This window comes from Equus asinus, chromosome 25 (genome assembly GCF_041296235.1).
Source record: "Equus asinus isolate D_3611 breed Donkey chromosome 25, EquAss-T2T_v2, whole genome shotgun sequence".
Lineage (NCBI taxonomy): Eukaryota > Metazoa > Chordata > Mammalia > Perissodactyla > Equidae > Equus > Equus asinus.
In genome coordinates this window covers 53313806-53331683 of record NC_091814.1, presented here as the reverse complement: position 1 = coordinate 53331683, position 17878 = coordinate 53313806, and the positions used below count along the sequence as shown (strand labels likewise).

The following is a 17878-nucleotide window of genomic DNA, read 5'->3' as shown; positions in this document are numbered from 1 at the left end:
CTCTCAGGTCTGTCACAGGTGCACATTCCTTCGCCAGTTCAGTGAGGCCCAGGCGATGTTAAGTGCTTTCACAATCTGGGATACCAGGTCCAACATTCCTGCCTCCCCAGATCCTCTGACTGTGCAGGAAGCAGCCTATGGGACAGCCCGTTCTTGCCACCCTCTCTGCAGGACAGGCTGAGAAAGACCCAACTGTGGGACTTACTGAACAGGTTGTTCCAGGTCACATTTGCCTTTTCCTCGGACTCGACTGGCTGGAAAATGAGCACCCTGTGTTGATCGAGGTTTTTTAGCAATTCTTCACAGTAGAATGGAATCCCACAGCTCCCCTCCACCAGGTACCTGTAGTCAAAACAAGCCAAGCTGGTTACATCCTTTTAAGGAAAAATAATATTTGAATCTTCTCAATCACTCAAAAATAATCTCTTCTCATTCTCCCTTTCTCTTGGTTTGTTTTCCGTTTTTAGGAATTGCCTTTTTTCTTTTTCTTTCATCTTTTTGATTATGTAAAACGTTTACATCTTTCCAAAGCCAAAACTATATAATAAGGTACATCCTCCATCTTGCTTCCCTTCCTCGCGTTATAAGTAACCATTTGAATTAATTTTTGGTTTATTTTTTCAATGTTTCTTTTAGAAAATGTAAACAAATGCACACGCCTGCATTTCACCCCTGTCTTAGATCAAAGACAGCATGTTATACGTACTGTACACTGGACTGCCCCTTGTGTTTTCACTCAACGATACATCCTGGTCATCCCTCCATATCAGCAAATCTTTCTCATTTCTTCTTACTGCTATACAGTGTTCCACTGTGTGGCTGCGTCCTAGTTTATTCTGCCTATCTGCTTAGAAGGATGTCCATTCAGGTTGTTTTCAGACTTTTACTAATACAAATAATGCCTCAATAAAAACTTAGTCCATCTGGTCACTTCATGTTTTTGTCAATATAATTTTGAGATAGATTTCTAGAGTTGGGATTTGGAGATCAAAAGGTAAATGCAGGGGCTGGCCCCGTGGCCGAGCGGTTAAAGTTTGGTGTATTCCACTTCAGTGACCCAGGTTCGCAGGTTCAGATCCTGGGTGTGGACCTACACCACTAATCAGCCATGCTGTGGCAGTGACCCACATACAAAATAGAGGAAGATTGGCACGGATGTTAGCTCACAACTAATCTTCCTCAAGCAAATAAAAAAGAGGAAGATTGGCAACAGTTGTTAGCTCAGGGTGACTCTTTCTCAGCAAAAAAATTTTAAAAAGTAAATGCATATATATTATTATATACACATAATAAATATATACATATACATAGAGAGAAAGAAACAGAGAGACAAAGGGAGCAAGTCTGCCAAATTCATGCCTGGAGTTACTTTAAAAGAGACTTCGTTGAAGACATCTTTCTTCCAAGAGCAAGGCAACCTCATTAGAAAGATGGATGCCAGTACCAAGGTGGGTTGTAAACAGCAGCTAAAGAGGAGGCGTTGTCTGTGTTGTTAAGGGCACTGCTGTGAAGACCTCAGCAGAGGAACCACTGAGAAGCTCAGACAGCGCTGCCTGGAGAGCCAGCCTTCAACATCTGCCGTAAACAGGAAACGCCAGTGCCAGACCACATTATTGTCAGCCGAGTAAGACCTTGCTTAGCTGCAGGTTGTGGTCGTTACTGTTTACCAGTTTGCCTTTCATGTGGCTTGCCCACGCGATGCCCTCAGTCATTGTTCATTAAAGTGAGCATACCCGTGTGCAGCATGATGAGAGGGAAACAACACTAACGTCATGAACAAGGCTTGAGAAAGCGCAACGTGGGCCATAACAAGGGAAAGATGAGCAGCATCCATGCTACCAAGTGCGATGAATGGCCCTTTGGAAAGGCGAGACCAGCAAGACTACTGAGGCAGGCGCTTTCTGACACATCTTAAGGAATCCGATGAAGTCTGGACCTGGGGAATGAACACGGATTCATGACAGGTCAAGACCTCAGGAGAGAAACAGGTTACTCACGAGTCCAGCTCTTTGGAGATGCCCCTGACACTGAGGTCTACGCAGACCTTGTTTCGGATGTCCTTAGGCTGCATGGCGCCCAGGGTGACGTAGGTGGTGTTCCTGTTCTTCATTATGGCACTGGCCCCTGAACAGGGTAAGCCAACGAAGGGAGACAGGGACATGATGATGAACACAGGAAGAGTGCGGACAAGCTTCTCCATAAAGGCCCAGGAGGCTGCATCAATAAACTGGCCCTCATCGATGATAAAAATAATCCTTTCCTCTTTCACTGTCTGGACGAGGCAGAGAGACAGAAGGAAGAATGCTGTAGGACTTTGGGTTTTTACACACGTGCATGGGTATGCATATGTATCTACTGAGTTTTGTGGTGCAAAATGAAATCTTTTCTTTCTAGTAACTTTGTATTCATTTAGATTCTACTAACCTGAATTTGCGGCACTTCGCACAGAGCTGACTGGAATGGACTTTTACTTGGTCAAATCTTTGTGTAAGAATAAGACAAATTTGTAGGATACATGGGGTTGTAGCCAAGTAAAAGCATCCATTATCTATTACATAAAAATAACTGATGTTTACTACCAGTCACTTTAATCTACTGGCAAATGACGGTCTCCTGGGGATTCTACTTGACATTTATTCAACAGACATAGATTCAACACACACTTAGGGAGCACCCACCGGGCTCGACGCTGGATAGACAGTGCTGAAGGAGTCTGATCTAGTCCTTGCCCTGCTGGCAGTTTGTGCCATTCCAGCTTGAATTGTGGTATATGTTACACTTAAAAACAGATCATGTGTCCGTTTTCTTGTGTAGACTACGCTTCTCTAACTAGTCTGAATTATTTACTCACTCATGAAGCATTTATTGTGCATCTATTAAGGTCAGGTACTGTTGTAGGTGCTGGGGATACAGTATTAAACAAAATACAGAGCTTGCATGTTGGCATCAGCCCCTTGCACAGCTGACCGCGCATCTCCGCTGTGTGAGGCGTCTACGCAGAGAACACCGCCGCCCTCCTACTGCTCCAGGCTGCTCTCGTCTTCTTTGGGTTCCCTCTGAGAGCACACAGGGTTAACCCTTCTTTTCCTCTGTGTTTTTATAAACAAAAGCAGCAAAGGCTACTTTCAAACTTCATTGGACAGCCACTATGCAGTGCTTTAACCTGCCGTATCACACGTCCGTAAAAACCTGCTCTTACAGCCCATTCTGTTACCAGAGATCCAGCTCTTCACCGACCCCGAGCACATGTTAATTAACGGGGAGGTTAGCACTACATTTGTTTTGTTTTGGGCTAAAACCTTTAAAAATATGGGGCAGACAGAAATGTGAATTTTAGTTGTATGGTGGCCTTGTCAGTGAATTATCTGTGAATTTAGGAGAGTAAAGCAGGAAGAAAAAGAGTATAAATTCAAAAGTACATCACACGCCCGGGTGTCTTCATAGTTAAAATGGGGTCATTGAGTTGGAGTCTCTCTAATGTGAATGAAAGCCAAGATTTACATTTAATTTACTGTGTTCCAAGCACTGTGTGATGTTCTTTACATAAACAGACTCATTTAATCCTCATAACATTCATAAGAGGTGGAGTCTATTTACTGAGAAAATTTGGGCACAGAGAGGTTAAGTAACTTGCCAAGGTCACGCAGAGAGTAGATGATCCAAAGATTGTTGTCATAGCACACAGTTAAAGAACAGCTTTAGCAGTGGTTTCCAAACTAGATTGTGCATCAAAACCAATTGAGAAGTTTTAAAACAAAAGCAAACAACTAAACAGATTCCTCAGCCCAATCCAAGCCCTTTTGAATCTTTAGAGGTAGGACTCATAAATCCGTATTTTTTTAAGAAGCTTCCTGGATACTTGTGATGTAAACACAGCCTGACATTTAGAAATTACCGATATTGCCCTGCTTACGTGCCTGAGGTGGAGAAGGAGGAAGTTGTAGTATAACTTTAACGCAACACCACAAACTCGTATTGACCATTTATAATGTGCCGGACCCTCTGGTGGTCAACAGCGACACAAAAATGAGTAGGAGGTTCCCCACCCTTCAGAAGCTCACACTCTCCTGGGGAGAGAGGCACACATACAAGTGACGAATTGCAAGAGAGCATGGTAAACACAAGAAGAAATATGTTTGAAGTGTTACAGAAGGACGGTGGAAGAGGAATTAGTCACGACTAGCGATTTGGGAAGTTGTCTTCAAAGAGGTGACATTGAAGGATGAGTAGCATTTCTCCAGGTTTAAAAAAAAATCTTTTGGCTTTTATCTCATTAGCGTTGGGAATTATTCGGAGAGTACAAAGCGTGGGTTGGTGCGATTCGCATACACTCTGGCAGTTCTGTGGAGGATGAATTGAATAACAGAAAGCTGGAAAGCTATGGAAATAGTACAGGAAGAGAGAGAACCTGAACTACAGCAGGAACAGAGGACAGGAGATTCCAGAGACGGCCCGAGGGAGAACCAGTGGGACTTGGCCACTGACTAGATATGGCAGATGTGGCAACCGGTGAGAAAGGGAGCAAGGGTAAGTTTAAATGATGTGTGGATGAACTTGCCATGAACTAAACCAAGGAGCACGATCAGAACAAGGAAGAAAGGGCATTGGAATAGGAAAAAATGAATAAATTTACTATTAGACGCTGAACTGAGTGTGAGTTACTACATCCATGTGGAATATCTAGAAGGTTCTTGGAAATATGGTTCTGGTGCTTATAAGAGAAGTAGGGGTAAATCTGGTGATTATCAACACACAGTGGACAAGCACGAGATTACCCAGAGAGAGAGCTCACAGTGACTGAGTGTTTCCATTGAAAAAGGCGCTGTTCTAAAGTGTTATACACAAAATCTAGTCATTTAAAGCTTACAACCCTGAGAGCTGGGTGCTGTTATTTCCCTGTTTTATAGATGATGAAACAAAAGCACAGACAGATTTAACGTCATTTGGTCAAGGTTACCCGGGTAGGAAGCCATAGGCCTAAGGGTTCAAATATCGGTAGTCTGACTACAGAGCCTACGTGAATAAGCACTTTGATACAGTGCATTTCACACAGAGGGAGAGAAAAAGAGGGCTGGCTTTAAGGAGAGGCCAGACTCCCAGGAGGAAGGTTAAGGGTCTCCTTTCAATTATAGCTAAATTTTGGACAGAGTGTTAGCTCAAGGTTTGGAAGGAGGGAGGAGAATGAAACACTTTAGGATGAAGCTTTCACATGCTTCAGAGCTTTTTGCCAGTGGAGTCTGAACCCCTCAGGCCACCTGGCTTCGTGGTGAGAGGCCCAGTTTTCCTCCCCCCATTACTGGACCTACAGATGCTCTTACTTGCTCCAAGATCTTCATAAACAATGCTTCCAACAGCTTTCGCTTTCTCAAGGTGGTCATCTTGGAGAACTCTCTTGAAATAGGGAACTGTGTAAAGAATTATGAGAATATTTAGTATGGGAAAATAGCAAAAAGAACTACTAGCTGGGTGACTTTGGGCAAATCACTTTACTGTTCTGTGCCTTAAAATCCTCGTGTGTTAGATGATCCATAAAGCCCCGTCTAGCTCGAATACTCGACGTCACTGAATCTAAAAGACACAGGAGACAACAGGGCACATTCTGCCTCTGCATTGGCAGTCACCTCTGGGAGAAGAGTGACTTTGTGCCCCAGACTAGCTGGAATAGTATAGCTATGATGGAAAGATGAGAAAAAGATGAAACTGCAAGTGGCCCTCTGGATTTTCTTGAGTATGGTATTTCTACATCCCTCCACTATGTCTCAGGAAGGTGGATGCTCATTCAAGGGGGATTGGGAGCCATTTCCTTACCACCTGGATGCTCCAGATGAGAAAAGAAAAGGACAAAGGCCAAAGAGCTGCTAAGTCATAAAGCATCAGGGAGGAGCTGCAGCACCTGCCCCATCGGTATTTCTTGCCGAAGTCTAACACCAGCTAGTTACCTGGACGTAGAAAATGTCGTTAAGAAGACAGTGGAACTTTTCATCCAACAGCATCTTGACTTTATTCTGAAGGTTGGTCTGTCGTTCTTTATAATGTTTACAAGTATCCAGACCTAGTACACTGGCCATGAGTATCTGGATGGTATAAAAATTTTGCTGGAAGCTGACCTTAGTCAATGCAATAGCAATAGTCCTGTTTGTAAGAAAGGTAAGAATCAGAAGAGGGCTTTTGAATATATTTTTTGGAAATAAAGGTTGAAGGAAGGCTCTGACTCTTCATATTCAGTTGTTATAACAGAAATTCCCCAAGCTATGTGCAAGTTGTTCTTTACTCCTGCTTCAGATGCACTCCCTCATTCCACTCTGTTCCCCAGCCCTGATGACTTAATCTAGCTGTCCCCTCTTCTCGAGTCCCACCATCACCGCCTTGGTTCAGGGCTCATACGCTCACCTATACGGCCAAATACCCTGCGACTGGCCCTGCCTAGCATTGTGACTCTCTGAACGCAGCACCTTCCCAGAAGCCTGCAGTATCGAGACAGGAAAATCTTCTCTCTCATTTAAAATTTTTCAGCGGCTCACATTGCCTAAAGGTGTAAGCCTAGACTCCTTTATGTGACATACAAGACCTTCCAAGGCCTCGTTCTGTCATTTTTGCCTCTCCCTGTCCAGCAGTCTACCCCTCCATGAGCAACAAGCTGGTGAGCGTTCCCTGTACAGCAGAGCTGTCTCTTCTCTCCATGTCTTTGCTTAGGCTGTCTCCCCAGCCTGGAATGTTATCGCTCTCGCAGTGCCTCCTAATCCCTCATTTCCTGTTCACCTGTAAATCTCAGCTTCAGTGGAGCTTCCTGGAAATCTGCCCTGATGCACTGAGGTTGGCTTACAAACCCGTCTTTCTCTTAGCTTCCATAATACACTGCTGAGTGCCTCTATCATTTTCCTTGCCACGTTATGTATATATATATATATATATATTTTAAAGAGAAAGGGGAATTTAGAGAACATCTATTCCAATTCTTTTTTAAAAAATTAATTAATTAATTAATTTTTTTTTTTGAGGAAAACTAGCCCTGAGCTAACATCTGCTGCCAATCCTCCTCTATTTGCTGAGGAAGACTGGCCCTGAGCTCGCATCCATGCCCATCTTCTTCTACTTTATATGTGGGATACCTACCACAGCATGGCTTGCTAAGCGGTGCCATGTCTGCACCAGGGATCTGAACTGGCGAACCCTGGGCGACTGAAGCGGAATGTGCGCACTTAACTGCTGTGCCACTGGGCTGGCCCTATTTATTTTTTTTAAAGATTTATTTTTCCTTTTTTCCTCAAAGTCCCCCAGTACATAGTTGTGTATTTTTAGTTGTGGGTCCTTCTAGTTGTGGCATGTGGGATGCTGCCCCAGCATGGCCTGATGAGTGGTGCCATGTCCGCGCCCAGGATCCGAACTGGCAAAATCCTGGGCCGCCGAAGCAGAGTGTGCCAACTTAATTATTCAGCCTCGGGGCCGGCTCCCACGTTATATTTTTATTGTTACTCTCTGTCCTCTTCTGTGAGAGCTCCTTGACAGCAGGGATCAGACATTATTCATCTTCAGAGCATTGGCACTTGCTCTGGGTTGACTCATGTTCCCCCCAAATTCCTATGTTGCAGTCTTAGCCCCCAGCACCTCAGAATGTGAACTGATTGGGGCATAGGGTCATTACAGATACAAGTAGGTGAATTAAGCCTTGGTCACACTGGAGTAGGGTGGGCCCCTAATCCAATATGACTGGTGTCTTTATAAGAAGGGGAAATTTGGATACAGACCACACACACAGAGAACATCAGGTGAAGATGAAGGCGGAGGTTGGGGTGATGCTTCCACAAGTCAGGGAAGACCAACGACTGCCAGCAAACCACCAGAAGCCAGGGGAAACGCATAGAAGAGATTGTCCCTCACAGCTGTCAGAACCAGCCAACCCTACCGACACCTTGATCTTGGCCTTCTAGCCTCAGCACTTGGAGACAATACGCTTCTGCTGATTAAGCCACCCAGTTTGTTGGGAAAAAATATTTGCAAGTCATATATCTGACAAAGGCTTAATATCCATAATATATAAAGAACTCTCACAACTCAACAACAAAAAATCAAACAACCTGATCAAAAAATGGGCTGGAGACATGAACAGACATTTCTCCAAAGAAGATATATGGATGGCCAATAGGCACATGAAAAGATGCTCATCATCGCTGATCATCAGGGAAATGCAAATCAAAACTACACTAAGATATCACCTTACACCCATTAGAATGACAAAAATATCTAAAACTAATAGTAACAAATGTTGGAGAGGTTGTGGAGAAAAAGGAACCCTCATACACTGCTGGTGGGAATGCAAACTGGTGCAGCCACTACGGAAAACAGTATGGAGATTCCTCAAAAAATTAAAAATAGAACTACCATACGATCCAGCCATCCCACTACTGGGTATCTATCCAAAGAGCTTGAAGTCAGCAATCCCAAAAGTCCTATGCACCCCAATGTTCATTGCAGCATTATTTACAATAGCCAAGACGTGGAAGCAACCTAAGTGTCCAGCAACAGACGAATGGATAAAGATGACGTGGTACATATATACAATGGAATACTACTCAGCTGCAAAACAGAACAAAATCATTCCATTTGCAATAACATGGATGGACCTTGAGGGAATTATGTTGAGTGAAATAAGCCAGCGAGAGAAGGACAATCTGTGTATGACTCCCCTCATATGAGGAATTTAAAATTATGGACTAAGAACAGTTTAGTGGATACCAGGGGAAAGGTGGGGTGGGGGGTGGGCACAAAGGGTGAAGTGGTGCACCTACAACATGACTGACAAACATTAATGTACAACTGAAATTTCACAAGATTGTAGCCTATCATTAACTCAATAAAAAAAAAAAAGCCAGCCAGTTTGTGCTACTTTGTTACAGCAGCTCTAGCAAACTAACGCAGCATTTGACAGCCCTGGAACACCGGAGGTGCTCAACACGGTGTGGAGCGAATGAATGAATGAATGTCTTCTGGTTGTTATGAACTACCTCCCTAGCAATGTGAAAGATATTTTAAAGCTAGCCTTTCTCAGGCCTTGAATTAAAAAAGAGTAGACATACAGCTAAAAATAATCTAAGGCTAATAATCACTTTCCCCTTAAAGCCTTTAGGTTAGATGGTGAAAGGATGTGAGACACCGTCATCATCATCTTGGTCATCGTCACTGTTATTTAATACCACACTTTCCACTGCCACGAGGGTGCTAGATGGGCTGTCCCAAAGAGAGCCCTCCTGACATTCCTCATATGAAAATAGAGAAACAGCATGAGGCAAGTACGTTAGCTCTGCCTCCCAAAGGGAAATCCAGCGGCCTCCCCTTCTCTATCCCCACTCACAGGGCTAAAAGGTTTGAACTAGTGATTGCCTGTCAGCGCTGGATACATTTATGTGTTTGTTCTGCAGATCCAATCCAGCCTTGGTCTCAACATCTGTGCGAGTTGTTCTCAGCCTGTCTGCACATTGGGATTACTTAGAAAGCTTTAAAACATTAATAACCAAGCCCCAAGGGCATTAAACCAGGATCTTCAGGGGTCAGCCCAGCTTCTCATTTTCTTAGTTCAATATGTTTATCATTATTTATTCACCACCAGGGGCATGGCGCCCAATAATCGATAGATTGTAGTTTACATATGACAAGTTATATAAAGGAGAGGAGCATTAAAATAAATAAAACTCTTCAGGAGTCAGGATTCTCTGGGTTCCCAGGAAATGGCCATTGCAAGACACTCACCTGTGATTCTCACCTTGGGCCAGGAACTCAATTTCCGTCAGTATCTGGCTTTTTCCACATCCCGATGACCCCTCGTACATTAGGACTCGGCTGCAGTTGCACATCAAAAATTCCTTCATAGTACACATGAAGATTTTGATCTCCTTATCACGTCCTGTGATTTTTATTTTTTAAAAAGGGAGCAAACCAAATCAACATAAAACAGTCTAGAGACAGAAAAAATGCACATAGTGACAGCACTTCAAAGAGTCACTTTGGCTTTGTTCATAGACTTTTTTGAGGTCCTGTGCACTTGAAAATTTTTAAAATTTTTCTCTAGAGCTTTCCAGCTAACAATGTGGTTTTATGGTTTTCTTTGATTCCCACAAGCTGTGAGGGCAAGTATTCTTATTATGCTCACTATAACATCCGTTTAATGTTAGTGTAGAAAACTGAAATTTGCTCAGATTGCACAACCAGGAATTAAACCAGGCCTATCTGACTCTTTTTTTTTTGAGGAAGATTAGCCCTGAGTTACATCCGTGCCCATCTTCCTCTACTTTATACGTGGGACGCCTACCACAGCAAGGCTTGCCAAGCAGTGCCATATCGGCACCCGGGATCCGAACCAGCGAATCCCGGGCCCCTGAGAAGCAGATAGTGCGCAATTAAATGCTGCGCCACCGGGCCGGCCCCCTATCTGACTCTTAACACTCATTTTCTTTTCCTTTTTTTCTATAACACCCTAGAAGTAATTAATCTATAGCTTATCACATCAGGAAATAAATTTATTAAAGTCAGGTTCCTATACTGAACAACTATGGGTAAAATATTCTTATTTCCAATTCTGGGAAGGGAACTTGCTCTCTGTAAATGAGAAATTATGCTTATCTCAGGGCTCCTAGAAGCACTATCAGTGATAAGAAAATTCAATATGCCTTCAAAAATCATGTATAGATGACTTGTATCATAAGAACAACCAAAATTCTTAGTAAAAATAACAGAGTTTTTTCCTGATTATAAAACTCACACATGCTCACTGTCGAAAATATGGGAAACTTAGGGAAGGAAAAGAAGAAAATAAAAGTCACCTTGGGTTACAACCCTGTCACTGTTATTTTTCTTATGTTTTTAAATATATGTAACAGGATGTCCTGCCTGAAATCTGAAACTCGGCCCACAGTCTTTGAAACCTGGGGAGACAGCAAGGAGCTGACAGAACTGTAATTTCAAAAGAGTGAGCCATTCCTGTCAAAGAGGTGGACACCCACTGGGGGTCAACTCTTCCATCTCTGCCGAATGGCACTGTGGAGGGCCCCTTGCGTTATCCGTAGATAGAGTGAAACGGACCCAGGTGTTATCTAACATCTATTCAAAACCAGGACCATTGCTCTAGGTTTAGAAGTTTTATACAAAGAAGCTGAGTGTTTACTTGGTAATGTAAATTTCTGGGTATGAGTTATTAAGAACTACTTTGCATACTATATTGCTCCTTTTGGATGAAACATTCCCTCTCTGAAAATGCATTTGACCTTCAATTTTATGAGATGTGTAGTGTTCTTCTTTGTCCTGAGGCTCACATAGGAACTCAGAGGATGAGGCCCAGAAGGCTGCCTAGTGGAATCTTCTAGAGGTAAGACCTGGTGGCTTGTCCTTTTAGCTGGATTTTAAAATGTGGTTAAGTCAACTGGACTTGAAGGGCATGGACCTTGTTTCTATCTAAACAAGGCCCTAACACCTGGGACTGTTGTATTTTTGACCCTAAAAAACCACTCTTCGGTCATTATATTTTTGTTGTCATCTATGTTGTTAATTAGTATATACAATTTCATTTACCGCAGTCTTGTCAAAGGGCGTTTTCCATTCTCCTAACCCCTGACAGTCTGTTTTGACTTTGGCTTTAAGGAAGGGCACCGGGACCTGATCTTCACCTCCCCCTGGTGGCATCAGGGCAAACAGGCAACCAGCCCAGACTGAGAAGCAAGCACTTATTGCACCAACGTGCCCCAGTGTGACCGCCATGTTGATCCTCAGTCTTGGAGGAAGGGAGTTAGCACTTCCGTTCACTGTCAATCACTACCACCACAGGCGTATCCTGGGATGGAAAGTAAGGCCTCGGGGGAGGGTGAGAGTGGGCCTTCCTTCTCCTCTCTAGCCTGCAGGAGTTTGGGGACCGGACTTAGAAGAAGCGACTTGCTTGCAGACTCTGAAAACCACTTGAGCTCAGTGGAAGTGGGCACGCTGCTGGCCCCACTGCTCCTTGAAGGTCTGGAACCGTCGCCTTCTTTTAGGCTCTGCTGACATCACGATTCTGTCCTAACATCCCCCAAAGTGTGGGACAGAGCGTCCTCTTAATTGCCGTATCACAGTTATGACCAGGATTTCACTTATGATGATACTTTTAGGGATGTTCAGGTCTAACAGAAGGAAATTACAGTGTTACTAGAAATGGCTGCCTTCAGAATCCACCGGCCCACCTTCACGCGGGTCTCTTCCTTCAGAGGGCACATCCCTACCTCATGTTGTGTCTACTTCCCTATCTAGTCTCGAGTTAGTTTTCTTACAACAGGGTCCCTATCACCAAGAATCCCCAAAACATCACTGTGAGATGGATCATACGCCTAAATGTAAATGGGAACACAAAGTTTCCAGAAGAGAATCTAGAAAAACGTCTTCATGACTTTTGGGTGAGGAAAGATTTCTTAAACACTATACGAAAGCACTAACTACAAAAGGAAAGATCAATAAGTTGGATTACATTAAAACAAGAAATTCCCCTCATTAATAACATCATCAATAGATCAAAAAGGCAAGCATAGAATGGGAAAAGTTACGCATGGTAAAAGCAAATGACAGTGGACCAGAATATGTAAATAATTCCAACAGTTATATAATAAAATACAGCCCAACTGAAAAATAAGCAGAAGATTTATAGAGACACTTTATAAAAGATGACGTCTAAATGGCCAATAAACATGACAAAGGAGCTCAGCCACATTCCCAAACACAAATGGAAACTGCAATGAGATATCACTATACAGCCAACGGAATTATGAAAATTATAAAGACTGATAAAACCAAATTGTTGGTAAGGACAAGGAGCAACTGGGACTCTCATAACACTGTTGGTCAAACCATAAATAAACACAACTATTTTGGAAAATTATTTGGCATTGTCTACCAAAATTGTACCCTTTGTCCCCCAAATTTTACTCTTATATATATACTCAGCAGAAATGTATACATGTGTTCACCAAAAGACTTGTATCAGAATCTTTATGGCAACACTATTCATAAGAACCAAAACTGGAAACAAATATTGTACAAGAACAAATGAATAAATTGTTGTATATTTGTAAGATGGAATACTACATAGCAATGAAAATGAATGAATTACAGTTGCACCCAACAACATGGATGAATTTCATAACATAATGTTGACTAAAAGAAGGCATACGTAATTATACAATGTATGACTTCATCTATATGAATTTTAAAAACAGGCCTAAGTAAACTGGGCTGTCAGAAGTCTCTGGGGAAAGGGAGAGGGAGAAAGTATGTGAGGGTTCCTAGAGAACTGCTACTTTTCTATTTCTTGGCCTGGATGGTGAATCTATGTTCATTTTGTGATAATTCATTAAGCTGTATACTTATCATTGGTATACCTTTCTGCATGTTTTGTTGTAGTTCAATAAAAAAGTTTAAAAATCAAGGCCCACTACCTACCCAGCAAAAGGTAATCCTGATTTCTGTTGCCGCTGAGATATGCCATACCAAACATGCTGAAGAAAAGAAGACGAGACGAGACGTTAGAGTTAAAACAGGAATATGCTGAGAGCGAGAGTGACTAGTTCCTGGTTCCCAGAAAGCCTCCTTGTCAGTCTCTAACAAGAGTCTCTCTCCTGAGTCAAGGCTTGCAGGTGCCAAGAGGAGGAACGGAGGAGAGCAGTGGAGGAAAGGAGAGGGGGAAGGAAGAAGTTCTTACCTTGTGAGAGAGTCCAAACAACTTGTGTAGCGGCCTTTACATGGCACCTGGTACACTGTTCAATCAATCCTTGTTGAGTCTGCCTTGGTAGAACTGGCCCCTTTCCAGGGAAAACAGACACCCAATATGGGACCCAGTGGACTTGGATATGGTACATTGGCTCACATCCAGGAAAGAGTCCACCAATTGCTCAGGTGTTTTACACGGATCACTTCCTTTATTCCTGACAAAAACCTTGTTAAGAAGGCACTATTATGATGTCCATTTTACAAATGAGGAAATTGAGGTACAGAGAGTTTAACTTACCCAAGAACCCATGGCTAGTGGTGACACAGGATAATGACAGAGTTAATAGCTAAATCTAGGCCAGGATGCATACACTTGCCCAGTGTGTGGTGTTATCTCTTGAAGGAGCCTTTTCAGTCAAATGGATCATTCCCTCGTCTGTATCATCATACTACTTTGTTATGCCGCGTTTACAGCACATACCAAGGTCTCCCGTGTAATATACAACTAATTTTGTACATGTTGGTCTTCCCTATCAGACTGTGAACTTTCAGGGCAGGAACCAGGTTCTGTTTACGTTTGTATGTGCATTTCTACAGTCTCTTATTTTCAGAGATGGTATAGAAAAATCATGAAGTGGGCCTGCTTTAGAATCAGTCCTGAGTTTCGGTGGTAGATTGACTGCGTTAATGGCCCCACTTGTCCACTCCTACTTGTATCTACGCCCTTCGCTACATAATTTTGCAGTGCCTCTCACTCTGGGCTCAGCCTTGTGAACGCTTTGGCCAATCAGATGTTAGCAACCATGACACAGAGGCTTGAAAAAGGCTTCTACAGTGGGCTTGCTCTCTCTTGCTCTTCTGATGTTGCCATGACAACATGCCCGGGCTAGCCTGATGAAGGATGAGACACAAAGAGCCAAACTGTCCCAGTTATGTCAGCCAGACTTCCCGCTTATCCCACCTGAGGTCGTCCCAGATCAGCCAACAATCTGCTGCACCCCAGGCATGTGAACAAGTCTAGGCAAGATCAGCCAAATCTAGCCAAGATCAATTGACCCCACTTATTTGTGACATAAATAAATGTTTGTTGCTGTATACCACTGAGGTGTTGTGGCTGCCTATAATCCAGCATTATCGTGGCATTTTGAACCTGTCTCTATTGCCTACTAGATTTATGACCATGGACAAGTCATTTAACATCTCTGAGTCTCAGTTTTTAAATTTATAAAATGGAGATAATAGTTGTTTCTACCTGATATGGTTGATATTAAGAATAAATTAAATATTTTGAGGTAGAGTACCTAATATTTAATAAGGGCTCACAAAAAATTATTATTCATTCATTTATTCAAACAGCACTTTATTGATGGTGTATGCACTCCAAGTACGGTGTTGAGCCCTGGGAATACAAAGGTCAATAATAAAGACTCCTTGAACCAATTGCAGCCCTGATTCTGCTGTCTGACCATGTAAGACCTAGATTCTAGCTCGCTAATATAAAGAATAATACCTTCCTGCTTTCCATGCTATTCATTCATTTATTCATCATTACCGAGTGCCTGTTGTGTGCCAAGCACTGAAGATACAAGAATGAGCAAGAAATCGTCTCTATCCTCAAAGAGCTCACAATGTAGTAAGTGAAAAGCATATCAAGTCAGTAATTGTGATGAGTGTGGCGAGTACTCTAATAGAAGTGTGTGCTGTAGAGTTACAAGAGGAAGAAAGAGCTACATTGCCCGAGCCGAGACTGGGCAGTGCCAGAGCCAGCCTCATAAAGGAATAGATCCTCCAGCTGAATTTCAAAAATGGGCGATGGTTCTCCCAGTTGACTGGGGATGGGCTGGGTGGTGGGGAGGAGAATCGACTTGGGCTCCACAGAGGAGGGGACACAAGGGGAGATGAGCATTATCGTGAAAATGACTAGAAGCCACTGAAGGATTTTCAGCCTCAAAATGACACCCATACATCTAACTGGGCTTTTGGGGAATATATTTCACTTAAGACGTAGGGGAGGGACAATATCTTATACTCTTTTATCCTTATCAATGCCTGGCACATGGTTGGTATGATCAGTAAATACTTAATGTTTGGTCACTGGGTCCATCTGGGTCCACAAATGTACTGAAATGAGGGGATTGTCTGTTCCCCTTGCACAACTTCTGAAGAATAAGCCCAAGATTCTCAGAACTGAGGGAGAACGGGATCTTCCACCATGCTACAATATCAGTAAGATGGAGAAAAATGAAGGATTTTGAAATCTGGGTGTTGGTTTAGAGAAGGAATAGATTTCAATTTCGTAAATTGGCTTTGAATCTGAAATGGGTGACTGACTGCTGTCATAATTCTCCCACTTCTTTACTAAAAGATACTGCAAAATCAATGCCCCACACTCACACTTTCTCATTAAGGCCCAAACACTGATAGACTGGTCCAGAATCTGCAACACCTTTCATGACTTTCTTTGGAAGCTCTTTGAAAAAGTACGTTGGTAGGTTGCTGCCGTTGTAGGTGACAGAGTCACAGGTCACGATTCCCGGGTAGTACATCATCATCCTGGCTGCTATGTTGACTTTTTGACCGATTACTATAACAGGAAGGAGAAAGGGAAAGAGCAGGGAGAAAAGAATCAATGAACTGAATATACTCTGAGACCTACCATCCCCGGGTGGCATTTTTGCCCTTTACTCCCTTTGCTTCTCAGGAATGACACAGAAGTCTTGCCTTCAATACCCATATTAGCCAATGGCTATTAAAAATGTGCAGGGAGGGGCCGGACCCATGGCCGAGTGGTTAAGTTCGTGAGCTCTGCTTCGGCGGCCTATGGTTTCGCTGGTTAGGATCCTGGGCACGGACATGGCACCGCTTGTCAGGCCACATTGAGGCGGCGTCCCACATACCACAACTAGAAGGACCCACGACTAAAATATACAGCTGTGTACTGGGGGATTTGGGGGAAAAAAATGTGCAGAGAGTAACTCAATTAGCCATCAGCAAAGTTTCTACCCAACCTGGGAAGCCATGGGGACAATCTGTGCAGAGATCAAAGCCCTTGTGTAAGGAGAGGTTTCTGTCAGTGGGATGGTCATAGACTTGAGGGCTCTCAGAGGAGGTGTCGTTGGTCTGCTGCTACAAGATGGACAAGCACAGTCTTGGCTCTGGGACCCGGACCTCCGAATGGGGCACAAAATTGCATCTGTATGTTCCTGTGCATGAAATTCTTCATTTCATTTCATTTTCAAAATGAATTGCTTTCATTTGGCCATTTCTTAAGAGTACGTAGATGGAGCTAGAAGGTGTGTGTGAAAGATTGATTTAAAGGGGTGTTTTACAGGGTAATACACTGTAGTGCATGGATTCTGAAGCCAAGCTATGTAGGCTTGAGCCCCAACTCTACCTCTAACTGCTATGTTATGAAATCACTTGGGCAATTACTAACTCTTCCACGCCTCAGCTTCCTAGTCTGTGAAACAGGGATGATAATAGGACCTATCTCAGAGGGTAGTTTCAGAAGATTAATGAATTAATACATGTATTTCTCTTTGAATAGTGCCTGGCTGCTAGTAAGCCCTGAATATGACCTTTAATTAGGTACTAAATGTTGCCCTCTAACATAAACATAAATACTTCTGAACAAGATATTCCTTTCTAAAAAACTGTTTATTGTGGGGAAATTTGAGCATGCAATAAAGCACAGTATCATGAATCTCCGTAAACCCAACACCCAGTCCCAAAAGCCATTAACCCATGGCCAATCCTGCCGCATCTTCATTCCTATCCACCCTCCACCCCATATTACTTTGAGGAAAATCTCAGGCAATGTATCATTGCAGACATAACCACTTCAGCATTTTAGGTATATTCAGTATTTTAGATGTATTATCTCTGAACATCTTAAACCCTAATAGGATTGAAGAGAGAAGTAATAGTAAGAGCAGTGAAATCCTGAAATAATACCTCCTTACTATCTTCTTTTGAGATTAGTATTATTCATCAGTAATGCCAATGTTCATAATTTTTAAGAAGCAATCCTTACCTATTCCAGAAATTAAGAGGAGTAGCTGTTTAATATTAGCAGGAAATTATTATAAAGGCCCCTCATTCCACGAGCTCATAGTCTCTGCTGCTCCCCTCTAGTGACTACACATTTCCTATACTCATGCAT

General features: G+C 42.9%; 1 protein-coding gene across 1 annotated transcript in view; it reads right to left on the bottom strand.

Moving 5' to 3' along the window:
• ADCY10 (adenylate cyclase 10) overlaps positions 1–17878 on the bottom strand; it is a 76644-nt gene that overhangs the window by 46130 nt on the left and 12636 nt on the right. Inside the window, exons 7-13 of the mRNA XM_070496982.1 lie at positions 16111–16300; positions 13450–13505; positions 9745–9898; positions 5940–6132; positions 5319–5405; positions 1998–2272; positions 206–342 (exon numbers count right to left, since the gene is read on the bottom strand). Coding sequence (XP_070353083.1) covers positions 206–342; positions 1998–2272; positions 5319–5405; positions 5940–6132; positions 9745–9898; positions 13450–13505; positions 16111–16300 — 1092 coding nt within the window. The remainder of the gene's footprint in view (positions 1–205; positions 343–1997; positions 2273–5318; positions 5406–5939; positions 6133–9744; positions 9899–13449; positions 13506–16110; positions 16301–17878) is intronic.